General features: G+C 50.1%; 2 protein-coding genes across 5 annotated transcripts in view; one reads left to right on the plus strand and one right to left on the minus strand.

Annotated features, from left to right (window-relative positions):
* The window catches only part of LOC116969943 (chromodomain-helicase-DNA-binding protein 3-like), a gene marked incomplete at its 5' end in the record, with an annotated part of 76,808 nt that extends 69,527 nt beyond the window's left edge, over positions 1-7,281 (plus strand). The window contains one exon of the mRNA XM_033016704.1: positions 5,623-7,281. Coding sequence (XP_032872595.1) covers positions 5,623-5,726 — 104 coding nt within the window. The remainder of the gene's footprint in view (positions 1-5,622) is intronic.
* A 2,852-nt stretch (positions 7,282-10,133) lies between these two features.
* The window catches only part of LOC116969942 (voltage-gated potassium channel subunit beta-2-like), a 22,222-nt gene continuing 19,389 nt past the window's right edge, over positions 10,134-12,966 (minus strand). For 3 of the 4 annotated variants that reach the window (XM_033016703.1, XM_033016702.1, XM_033016699.1), the window contains 2 exons: positions 12,702-12,790; positions 11,216-11,538 (listed from right to left, as the gene is read on the minus strand). In XM_033016703.1, coding sequence (XP_032872594.1) covers positions 11,449-11,538; positions 12,702-12,790 — 179 coding nt within the window. In that variant the 3' untranslated portion in view covers positions 11,216-11,448. Of the gene's footprint in view, positions 10,189-11,215; positions 11,539-12,701; positions 12,791-12,966 lie in introns of those variants that run through there. The other variant, XM_033016700.1, reaches the window with a different exon arrangement.

Consider the following 12,966-nt stretch of genomic DNA (forward strand, 5'->3'; position numbering starts at 1 on the left):
GCTATACATAGATGCGTTGGCGTTACATTTGGTGGAGTTCCCAAAAACCATAATTATTCCCGGCACCCTTGCCACTCTGTGGCCCCCTGGGGTGATATCCCTTCCCTCGTTTGAGGCACTGTGTTACTGGGCAAGTGTTCCTTCAATGTGTCCTCACCCCCTTCCAGTGCCATCGTTCCAGGCCAGGACTTGTGATCAACTGTGGGTGGCACGCTCCAAGTTGAATGTTGGAACCCATGTCGGGATGGATTTGGGTTTAGGAGGGGGTTTGAACAAAATGAAGCAAAATGAGTTGATGTGGAGTAAACTCTTGGAATGTCCTGTGTGTTAAGTGGATGTGTTGGAGACGGCTGTTCCCACCAGCTTGGTTATTGCACTAACAAAAGGGTTGTCTTTTTCCTTTCTCCTCCATTCCTTTCCATCTTTCTCTTGCCTCTTTTCCTTTTCCCCCCAAACTTCCTACCCTACCTGTCTCCTGAATCATCACCCCTTGTCCCCTGCCTCTCACCCCTCCCAAACATCCCCCTCCCCCCAACCGTTCTCTCCGACCACCCCCCTCCCCGGCCATTTCCCCCCCCCCTCCCCCTGACCATTTCCTCCCCTCTCCCCAACCATCCCCCCCCCCCCCCCCCCACCATTCCCTCTCCCTGACCACCCCCCTGTTTCCCCGACCAACCCCCTTTCCCTGACCACCCGCACTGTCCTCCCTGATACTATCCCTCCCCCTTCCTTCTCTTTTTGATCTGTTCCTTTTATTTGCATCTGTCTCCTGGTCATTTACTTTACTACCCCCCCCCCCCCACCCCCCCTTGCATCTGTCCAAGGCCTTGTACAGTCTCCCCTGCCAGTGAGCACTCAGCGGGCCGCTTCTGGAACCCACCCAAGCCTGGGGCAGCCTTTTCCGCAGCCTCTCACCCAGAGGCCCATCTTTTTCAGTAACAACAAGCTTCCCGGTAACCCGCTGGCAATCACAGGTGCAGCCCTCACTCGCACACTTTTACACGCTGTGTCTCATCGCATTTACCATTTAAATGTGACGGGGAGCCTCTCGCCACCAAGACCTCTGCTCATCTCCGTCCCAACCACACAACTGCTTGATACAGTTGGTAGTGCAGGACCAAACTCCATCTTGCCCACATCCCCCCGCCCCAGAGTCACAACTAGAACGGCAGCAAAGGTACTGTTTCTGAATCCCCAGGTTGAGCAAATGAAAAGATGGGCAGCTGCTGAAAGATGTCCTTTGCTACGATGTCTCCACAGGCATTCTGACTAACCTAACAGTTTTAGCTTTGCCCATTTCATTGAGAAGTTGTCTGGGGATCTCAAAATGTGATTGCAGCCAGGAAACAGGCCCTTCAGTCCACCGAGTCCATGCCGACTATCAATCACCCGTTCACACTCGTCCCACAGTGGCGCCGATGTAGAGCACCAAACACCCGGGTTCAATCCTGACCACGCATGCTGTCTGCGTGGAGTTTGCATGTTCTCCCTGTGACCACGTGGTTTCCTCCCACATGCCAAAGATGTGCCGGTTTGTAGGTTAATTGGCTTCTACAAACTGTCCCTAGTGTGTAGGATAGAACTAGTGTATCGATGATCATTGGTCGGCGTGGGCTGAAGGGCCTGTTTTCTCGATGTATCAGTAAACTAAACATCTCACATTCTCATCCACTCCCTACCAATCCGCACATCTTTGGGATGTGGGAGGATTCTTGAGGAAACCCAAGGGAGAAGGTACAAACTTCACACACAAACAGCACCTGAGGTCAGGATTGAACCTGGGTCTGTGGCACTGTGAGGCAGTAGCTCTAACTGCTGCCCTACTCTATCAGGCCTGCGGTCATCTGTGTGCCGGCTCTAATTTGTCCTATTTTATTCATTTCCAGTTTCCTCCCCCTCCTTCCACAATCGCTGAAGAAGGATTCCGATCCAAATTGTCACCTATCCATTTTCTCTGGAGATGCTGCCTGACCTGCTGAGTTACTCCAGCATTTAGTGTCGTTCTTTGGTATAAACCTTATCCATATTGTCCTCCTCAGAATATTCAGCAACTTAGTCATTGTATACAACTGATGAGCCACGTAGCACAAAGGAATCAAACTAACAAGCCGGGAGGCCCAGCCTTCATGTCCAGGTTCTCCGACCTATTCTTTTTCTCCAGAGATGAGTTATTCGTCCATTTTATGTCCATCTTCATGTTGACCACGGCTTTGAGTTTATTAAAGCAATATGTTATGTCATAAGTGATAGGAGCAGAATTAGGCCATTTGGCCAATCAAGTCTACTCTGCCATTCAATCATGGCTGATCTATCTCTCCCTCCTAACCCCATTCTCCTGCCTTCTACCCATAACCCCTGATACTACACTAATCAACAATCTATCTCTGCCTTCAAATTATCCACTGACTTGGCCTCCACAGCCGCCTGTGGCAATGGATTCCACAGATTCACTACCCTCAGACTAAAGAAATTCCTCCTCATCTCCTTCCAAAAGGAAAGTTCTTTAATTCTGAGGCTATGACCTCTAGTTCTAGACTCTCCCGCTAGTGGAAACATCCTCTCCACATCCACTCTATCCAGGCCTTTCACTATTCAGTAAGTTTCAATGAGGTTCTCCCCCCATCCTTCTAAACTCCAGCGAGTACAGGCCCAGTGCTGTCAAACGCTCATCATATGTTAACCCACTCATTCCTGTAAACCTCTGAACCCTCTCCAGTGCCAGCAGGTCCTTCATCAGATGTGGTGGCCAAACTCCCACTGTCCCACCCCACTTCCCTCCACAGTTGGTTTTCAGCTGCCCGTTAGTGAGGTTGAGAAGCAAGTGTTAGATGACAGCCCATTCCTGTCCAGAGTCTTGGTGGTGAAAGATCTTCACTTCTGCCCATTTGCCCACAATCACTTGTTTCATCTTTGATCGTGGAGTGCAGGGTTGAGCACGAGCCTGACTCACCTGATGGGTGGCCCAGGTTTGGAGTGTCTGGCTGAGTTTTCCCTGCAGATGTTCATTCATTAACCATGCGCGGGTTCCAGATGTGGCTCAGATGTGTAACGCTGGGTAACGTCAAGGGCAAGGCTTGACACTGCACTTCTACTCAGCTTCTGGGTAACTGGATCAAAGACGCAAGTAAAAAAAGTGTGTGCAGAGAGATGCTTTTATTGAAAAGACTGAAAACCCCTAGAAAACTATGAAGGGTGGACACAAGGAAATGCAGATGCTGGCTTGCAAAAGAAAAAAGACACTAAGTCCTGGAGTAACTCAGCGGGCCAGGCAGCATCTCTGGAGAACATGGAGAGGGACCCTTCTTCACACTTCAAGGATGATGCCTGACCCGCTGAGTTACTCCCGCGTCCTGTGTCTTTTCCTGGTAAACCAGCAGATTATCTGCAGTTCCTTGTCTCTCCGTATCTGGAGAACATTTCTCTGGAGACGGAGGCGATTTCTTCAAGTCTGAGTCTGAAGAAGGGCCTTGACCTAAATAATAAAGAGTTTTGATGAGATGAACCCAGAGAATGGGGAAAGTCTGCTGGAGTGGTGCTTGTTCGCATTTATAATAAGCTAAATACATGGGGAGGATGGGAATAGGCGAGTTTACTCACGGGCCATGATAGTGAGAAGCGGGAGGCTGTGTGAAGCATAAAGATCGCCACTGGACTATTCACCAAGTGGTTTAGTGCTTGGTCAATGATCCAGTTATAGCTGAGTGTGTCTGTCTGTCTGTCTGTGTCCTTCTGTCTGTGTGTGTGTGTGTGTGCATGCGTGTCCCTCAGCTGGTCATTAAATAGGCAGAGTTTATTTTAATAGGCGTCTCGGAAAACCTGGCGTGGATTCTCCAGATCCTTCTGGGCTGTGTGGAGCAGGACAGCCCCAGGTCTTACCCGCTACTGTTTAGTGTACTGTACTCCAGTTAGGGGGAGGGTGGGAGGGAGGGTGAAGAGAACTAATGGCAATGTTGTGGTTTGACAGTAGACACACAAAGCTGGAGTAACTCAGCATCTGTGGAGGAAAGCAATAGGTGATGTTTTGGGTCAAGACCCTTCTTCAGACCGAGAGGCGGGGGATCTGAGAGTCAGTTGAGGGATCAGGGTGTCGTTGAGACTGTTGACAGGCTGCGAAACCAAGTGGAGATTCAGGAGATACGTCTTGATTTAAGTTTAGTTTATTGTCACATGTACCGGGAATAATGTTTAGAGCAAGAAAACCAGTAACGTTTGTTCAAAGATAGTCCACCAATGAGGTAGATAGTAGTTCAGGACCGCTCTCTAGTTGTGGTAGGATGATTCAGTTGCCTGATAACAGCCGGGAAGAAACTGTCCCTGAATCTGGAGGTGTGCGTTTTCAAACTTCTGTACCTCTTGCCCGATGGGAGAGGGGAGGCCAGGGTGAGACTGGTCGTGGCCTTACCGAGGCAGCGTGAGGTATAAATGAAGTCAAGAGAAGGGTGGTTGGTTTGTGTGATGGTCTGGGCTGTGTCCATAATTTGCTGCAGTTTCTTGCTGTCTTGGCAGCATCTCTGGAGAGGAGGAATGGGTGACGTTTCGGGTCCGAACAAGGGTCTCGACTCGAAATGTCGCCCATTCCTTCTCTCCAGAGATGCTGCCCGTCCCGCTGAGTTTCTCCAGCGTTTGTGTCTGTCTTGGGTAAACCCAATGGCCAGCGTTATTCTGTCGCAGCCACACTCACCTCCATCCCTCCCTCAAGCACATGGTATCCATCCTGAAACGCTGGCTCAGAACATTGAGCGATTCAGATGGCCGAGAGTGTACCAGGGCCACACGCCTTGCACTCTGATCCCAGGCCGAGCTAAAGGTCAATTAAGGATGTGGTTGAGATTTAAGGGCCTGTCCCACTTATGTGTCCTTGGCACGCAACCTCGTGATCGCGTTGAGGCGCACGGGCATCGTTTGGCCGCGCGGGGCCGGTCCCACTTAGAGGGGTATGTAGTTGTGCGTGACATCGCGCGGCTCTCCGAAATCTTTGCACCCCAACGGCCTGTCGCGGAACTGACGGCCAAAGTGGGACAGGCCCAAGACCCTGGCGCGACGCAACGTCTCGCCTTCAACAGCAGCCGAAGCAGGCAAACGATCACCGAACTCGGCCTGGGGCTCACGGCCGTTGCGGTCTGGATCCGCCCCCACTTCTACTCCCAGAGCGGGGCCAAGAAAATTGAAGATAGACACAAAATGCAGGAGTAACTCAGCGGGACCGGCAGCATCTCTGGAGTGAAGCAATGGGTGACGTTTCACGTCAAGAACCTTGTTTTCAGACTGAAGAAGAGTCTCGACACGAAACCACCCATTGCTTCTCTCCAGAGATGCTGCCGGTCCCGCTGAGTTACTCCAGCTTTGTGTCCATCTTCAAATGACGTCACGCGCTCCAGACAGCTGTGCGTACGCATGTAACCGCGCCCGACCTTCACGGGACCGTCGCAGCACAACGCCACCACGAGTAATTTGCGTGCCAAGGACACGTAAGTGGGACAGGCACTTTAGTTTCTGAAGCTGCTCGTTACACCAGCTAAAGATAATGTTAGCGGCATATACTGTACATTGTGAATGACTCTCCCTCTCTCTCTCTCTCCCCCTCTCCCCTTCCCCCTCTCTGCCTTCACCTCTTATTTGCAGCATCCAATGGTCCTTCTGCTATAGAGAAAAAGGAGAGCTTGAAGGAAGGAGTGAACGTGGACAAGGACAAGAAGAAAGGGGAAATAATATGTATAGATGATTGACTTTCCCCGCTGCCCTCTGTATCAGTTTGTGTTTATATTTTAATTTTGAGCGACAAAACACAAGGCTAAAAGACATCCTTTGTGTGTTTTTGCCCCGGGTGTGTGAGTGAGTGAGAAGGAGGGCAAAGGTGGGTACGTGGCATCTCGGGGGACCCCCCCTCCAGCCCCCTGCTTCCAGCTGCCCCAATGCCCAGAGCCAGCAGAGTTGGACCGTAAGCCAGTGGCACTCATCATCTCTAGCTCAGCGGTTGCAGGAAGGCTGGATTCCTTTCCATCCCCGACTGATTCCACCCCAACTTTTTCCATCTCTCCCAGCCGAGAGGCCAAAGCCAGGCTGGTGCTGAACTGGGCAGACAGGAGCAAGCCCCTGCACCTTGCACCGTTAGCCCAGCTCACACCAGCAGCAGCAGCAGCAGCAGCTTGTTGGGGGGCTGTGTTAGTTCTCAACCCCCTCCTTTGCTGGCAACTGTATATGGCCTGTTTATCCATGGGCAGGGAGAGAGTAAGGACTCTACTCTCCCCGTTACCCTAGCGGGTGTGTAGGTGGCAACGGCAATGAGGCCACATCACAGGGGGTGAAGGGTGCGATGGGACCCTCTAAATTGTCTCCTTTAGCTTCTCTCTCTCTACTGTGGACTGGAGATGGGGCGTGAGGTTGGGATAGGGGTCAGATAGATGACAGCAGGGTCAAGTACTGCTTTAAATTACATTCACCTCAACCCTTGCACGGCGACAACTATTTATATCCTAGCCCCGTTTCACTCTAGTGTACAGACGCTGTGGCTCAGAATAACTCACGTATGGTGCCCTGCGCCCAATCTATCCTTGTGCCTGCCTGGCCTTGATTTGCTCATTTCACCATTGTGTGGCCATGTTAGAGCAGACATCCAGCCCGCCAGCGTGGCACGTTGTGTAAGTTAAGTTGCAGGATGGAGTTGTTTGAAGGGAAAGAGCTGAGGTTGGGTGGGAGGTTAGGGAGGAGGAGGGGGTGGAAATACTAAAAGTTATCTATCATTCTGTTCCTTTATATGTCTGGGCAATGCATCTCACCTGTGGTCTAATGTCCACTTTAAATGTCCAAGTGGGAGAAACCTGAAATGGGATTCCCGTTTGGTGGAAGTCAGCACAGCCGATGGGAGGGGGGGGGGGGGGTTGGCCAGAAAGAAGTTGACTAAACACTGTCTCCTCTTTCTCCCCCCCCCCCCCCCCCTGCACCACCGTCCAGTGGCCTCCTGAGTTGTGGAATGGTGTGAGTTGTGTGGCCCCATTCTGACAGGCTGGGGCCGTGACAGTTCAGTGCCACCTGCGTTGTCCGTGACTCCTGTAACCCCGGGATGTCGCTGCTTCCTTGCATCCATCTCCCATCCCGGGAACGGCATTAACCCGTTCACCGCCACCGCGGGCAAAAAACCGCTTCCAAAAGGAAAAAAAAAATGTGTTCATTAAATTATGTCTGCGTAATATTCTGTTTCAGCCGACATCTATTACTTAATATCCTTTGTTTTAAAAGAATATTTTGAAGAATGTTTTTTTTCATTAAAGTTTTTTTTTGTTACCCGTTTGAACTTGCGTCTGCTGTGCATTGTTCCTGAACCGAATCGCCGGTCGGATCCGAGCTCTCCCAACCTCCACTGAGCCGGCAATCACACCCGCACTGACCCGGCAAGGATCAAGCACTGGTGTTCACACTGCACCCAGTGTTAGGGCAGTTCACATGTGTGACATCTAGTGTTAGGGCACATCACATCAATTCTCCTCTTGGGATAAATAAAGTTCTATTGTATCGTAGGTTCCACTCCTTTCCATGCTGACCAAATAGACTTAATGTGTATGCAAATGTCTAAAAACTAAAATGCAGAGAACTAACTGGTTCTTCCCTACAGCCATCAGGCTATTCAACATGACAACCTCCAAATAAGCTCTGTGAACTATATACAGTGCCCTCCACAATGTTTGGGACAAAGACACATCATTTATTTATTTGCCTCTGTACTCCGCAATTTGAGATTCGTAGTAGAAAAAAATCACGTGGTTTAAGTGCACATAGTCAGATTTTAATAAAAGGTTTTTTTTATACATTTTGGATTCACCGTGTAGAAATTACAGCAGAGTTTATACTAAACATGGCGACTTTCATTTACATGACATCACTGTGTCCCAAACAGTATGGTGCCCTGAAATGAGAGGACAGCTGTAATTTCTACATGGTGAAACTAAAATGTATAAAAATGCCCTTTAATAAAATCTGACAATGCGCACTTTAACCACCTGATTTTTTTTTCTATTACAAATCTCAAATTGTGGAGCACAGAGACAAATAAATAAATGATGAGTCTTTGTCGCAAATATTATGGAGGGCACTTTGTGTCCTCTGGTTCTCGATTCCCCTACTCCGGGCAGGAAGCTGTGCATTTTCCCCAATCTGAAGTTGCTGCCTCACCCGGGTTCGATCCTGACCACGGGTGCTGTCTGTGTGGAGTTTGCTTGTACTCCCTGTGACCGCGTGGGTTTCTTCCGGATGCTCCGGTTTCCTCCCACATCCCAAAGACGTGCGGGTTTGTAGGTTAATTGGCCCTCTGTAAATCACCCCCTAGTTTGTAGGGAGTGGATGAGAAAGTGGGATAACATAGAACAGATAGTCGGAGTGGGCCGAAGGGCCTCTTACTGTGCTGTATCAATAAATAAAAACTAAACTGCAGGCAGCAAATACCAATGTACAATGAAGCCACAAGAGATAAGTGTTTAATTGTCCTATGTACTGACAATGGTCAATAAAATTCTGCAGCAATACAGAATTGACAAACAGATAATATTTAATAATTACATATGCAATAAACAAATAACTAATACTAGAAAACCAGAAAAATGCAAACCGCAAAGGGTGGCATTGGTGGCGCATCCTTCCTCAGATACGGGGCCCAAAATGGCTCACAATATTCCAGATGTGGCCTGACTGCAGTTGTACAGGGTCTTGGTGAGACCACACCTGGAGTATTGCGTACAGTTTTGGTCTCCTAATCTGAGGAAATACATTCTTGCCATAGAGGGAGTACAGAGAAGGTTCACCAGACTGATTCCTGGGATGGCAGGACTTTCATATGAAGAAAGACTGGATAGACTCGGCTTGTACTCGCTAGAATTTAGAAGATTGAGGGGGGATCTTTTAGAAACTTACAAACATTTTAAGTGGTTGGACAGGCTAGATGGAAGAAGATTGTTCCCGATGTTGGGGAAGTCTAGAACAAGGGGTCACAGTTTAAGGATAAAGGGGAAATCTTTTAGGACCGAGATGAGGAAAACTTTTTTCACACAGAGTGGTGAATCTGTGGAATTCTCTGCCACAGAAGGTAGTTGAGGCCACAGTTCATTGGCTATATTTAAGAGGGAGTTAGTTGTGGCTAAAGGGATCAGGGGGTATGGAGAGAAGGCAGGTACAGGATACTGAGTTGGATGATCAGCCATGATCATATTGAATGGTGGTGCAGGCTCGAAGGGCCGAATGGCCTCCTCCTGCACCTATTGTCTATGTTTATAGAGTCTCAGCATTACATCCCTGTTTTTGTATCCAAGCCCTCTTGAAATAAATGAGTTTGGCCCATATCCCTCCTATCTATGTACCTATCTAAATGTCATTTAAATGTTGTTATTGTACCTGCCTCAGCTACCTCCTCTGGCAGCTCGTTCCACACACTCTGGGTAAAAGACTAAAATTCACCATATCTATTCCCCTCATGATTTAATACACCTACTATAAGATCACCACTCAGCCTCCAGCGCTCCAAGGAATAGAGACCTAGCCTGACCATCACGCTCTGTCATGAGAAATTCTGTGATCGACGAAAATTTTGAAACGCATATCAACTGCATGGGCCACGGGTGTTGGAGAGCCGGGGCTGAGGGAGAGATGGAAGCAGAAGCAGCGGCGGGGGCAGATGCGGACGGGGAGCCGGGGCTGGCGAGTGTTTGCCGGGCTGGTGAGGGTTTGCCGGGCTAGCGAGTGTTTGCCGGGCTGGCGAGTGTTTGCCGGGCTGGCGAATGTTTGCCGGGCTGGCGAGTGTTTGCCGGGCTGGCGAGTGTTTGCCGGGCTGGCGAGCGTTTGCCGGGCTGGCGAGCGTTTGCCGGGCTGGCGAGCGTTTGCCGGGCTGGCGAGTGTTTGCCGGGCTGGCGAGTGTTTGCCGGGCTGGCGAGTGTTTGCCGGGCTGGCGAGTGTTTGCTGGGCTGGCGAGTCGCTCGCTGCAGCTCCGGCCATGGAGCAGCCTCAGTGCAAGAGTCCCGGGCTGTCGGAAGTGTTGCGCAGCTGCCGTGAGATTCTGTGCCAAATTCGCCCAGGTGACGGCATGGATCAGGCTGCGGCTCGCTGCATCCTGGAGGACAACCAGTGGCTGCTGGAATTAAGTACCAAGCACTGGGTAGAAGCGGTGGAAGATAGTGGCCTTGCCTGCTAGATTTTCACTTACTGTAACTGCAGGAAAAATGTTCCCGATGTTGGGGGAGTCCAGAACCAGGGTTCACAGTTTAAGAATAAAGGGGGGGGGGGGGCAGTTAGGACTGAGATGAGGACAATCTTTCTTCACGCAGAGAGTTGTGAATCTGGAATTCTCTGCCACAGAAGGCAGTGCAGGCCAATTCAATGGATGTTTTCAAGGGAGAGTTACATTTAGCTCTTGGGGCTAACGACATCAAGGGATATGGGGAAAAAACAGGAAAGAGGTACTGATATTAGATGAACAGGCATGATCATATTAAATGGCAGTGCTGGCTCGAAGGGCCGAATGGCCTATTCCTGCACCTATTTTCTGTTTCAATGCTTGAGTATATGGCAATAAAACTCGACCACTTGATTTTGAAGCATGGTGGAGGTATAATGTAGTCATAGAGTGATACAGTGTGAAAACAGGCCCTTCGGCCCAACTTGCCCACACCCGCCAACATGTCCCAGCTACACTACCTGCTTTTGGTCCATATCCTTCCAAACCTGTCCTATCCATGTATCAGTCTAACTGTTTCTTAAATGTTGGGATAGTCCCTGCCTCTACTACCTCCTCTGGCAGCTCGTTCCATACACCCATCACCCTTTGTGTGGATAAAGTTACCCCTTAAAAAGTTACCTCTTAAAAATACTTCAAACATAAAACATTGAAATCCTACTTCTACAATGCACTAAAACATGATTTTAATACATCAAATTTGAAAATGTCCCTACCGCTGCGACCTACGCGGGGACCACTCTCGAGCATGAAGGAGAGTTACGAAGACCTCCTAGGACCTTGTGTCAACCATGCTGCGAGTATGAATCGAGGGCAAACTCGCCAGACCCGCAGATTTTCCAGCATCTGCAGTTCCTTCTTAAACATTCAGTGTAGTGTTGTCTGATCTGTTTGGAGAGCACGTGGAACTTGCCCCAGTATACGTCATAGAATCATAGAATGATACAGCGTGGAAACAGGCCCTTCGGCCCAACATGCCCACACTGGCCAACATGCCCCATCTACACTAGTCCCACCTGCCTGCGTTTGGCCCAAACCCGTCCTATCCATGTACCTGTCCAACTGTTTCTTAAACCTGATACCTGCCTCTTGGGATAGTCCCTGCCATGAAGGGGGGAATAATAAATCTAGGAGGGGGTTTGGGGAGGGAGAGAGTTGGCGGAAAGCGTGGCGTTGAGGGAAGAGTAATGGTGGGGAAGAGGGGACAGAGGAAACACCTTGGCTTCGCTCCCTCCCTAGATCCTGGAATCTCTCCGTCCCAAAGGCCTGTTTCCCAAAATGTCGTCCATCTGACCGATAATCTCTGGAGTCAACTGCTGGAGGACCTGGGTGGCGGAAGAACAAAAGGCACGTTAGCGCAGAGTGAAGGGGAAAAGTGCGACGAAAGGTTGGCGTGTTCGTACACCAGTCACTGAAAGTAAGCATGCAGGTACTGCAGGCAGTGAAGAAAGATAATGGCATGTTGGCCTTCGTAGCGAGAGGATTTGAGTTTAGGTGCAAGGAGGTCCTTCTGCAGGTAGACAAAAATACTGGAGAAACTCAGCGGGTGCAACAGCATCAACGGAACGAAGGAAATAGGCAACGTTTCGGGCCAAAACCCTTCTTCAGACAGCTGTACAGGGCCCTAGTGAGACCACACCTGGAGTATTGTGTGCAGTTTCGGTCTCCCAGTTTGAGGAAGGACATTCTTGCTATTGAGGGAGTGCTGCGTAGGTTCACCAGGTTAATTCCCGGGATGGCGGGACTGACATATGATGAAAGAATGGGTCGACTGGGCTTGTATTAACTGGAATTTAGACGGATGAGAGGAGATCTTATACGGGAGGGAGACAAAAATGCTGGAGAAACTCAGCGGGTGAGGCAGCGTCTATGGAGCGAAGGAATAGGTGACGTTTCGGGTCGAGACCCTTCCTCAGGAAGGAATAGGTGACGTTTCGGGTCGAGACCCTTCCTCAGGAAGGAATAGGTGACGTTTCGGGTCGAGACCCTTCCTCAGGAAGGAATAGGTGACGTTTCGGGTCGAGACCCTTCCTCAGGAAGGAATAGGTGACGTTTCGGGTCGAGACCCTTCCCCAGGAAGGAATAGGTGACGTTTCGGGTCGAGACCCTTCCTCAGGAAGGAATAGGTGACGTTTCGGGTCGAGACCCTTCCTCCGAAACGTCGCCTATTCCTTCGCTCTATAGATGCCGCCTCACCCGCTGAGTTTCTCCAGCATTTTTGTCTACCTTCGATTTTTCCAGCATCTGCAGTTCCTTCCTAAACAAATGATTAGTGCGGGTGTCAGAGGGTTACGGGGAGAAGGCAGGAGAATGGGTTGAGAGGGAAAGATAGATCAGCCACGATTGAATGGCGGAGTAGACTGGATGGGCCGAATGGCCTGATTCTGCTCCTATCACTTCTGACCTAATGACATGACAACCGAGGGCTTTGTTGCCACGACAACTTCATGTCCAGGCCCGTGGCCGATGAGACCGATGGTAGACTGACCTGGATCGCGCCCAGATTCTCACGTAGCTGAGTCGCGTCCGACACTCCGAGAAGAACACAGCTGATGGACTCGTTCCTCAAACACCAGGCTAGGGGGGAGGAGACATTTAGTTTAGTTTAGTTTAGTTTAGTTTAGAGACACAGCGCGGAAACAGGCCATTCGGCCCACCGAGTCTACGCTGACCAGCGATCCCCCCGCACACACTCGTTCCACCTTACACACACTACGGGATCATTTACTACAAACCCACACGTACGATGAGAG

Source organism: Amblyraja radiata, unplaced genomic scaffold, assembly GCF_010909765.2.
Source record: "Amblyraja radiata isolate CabotCenter1 unplaced genomic scaffold, sAmbRad1.1.pri scaffold_432_ctg1, whole genome shotgun sequence".
Lineage (NCBI taxonomy): Eukaryota > Metazoa > Chordata > Chondrichthyes > Rajiformes > Rajidae > Amblyraja > Amblyraja radiata.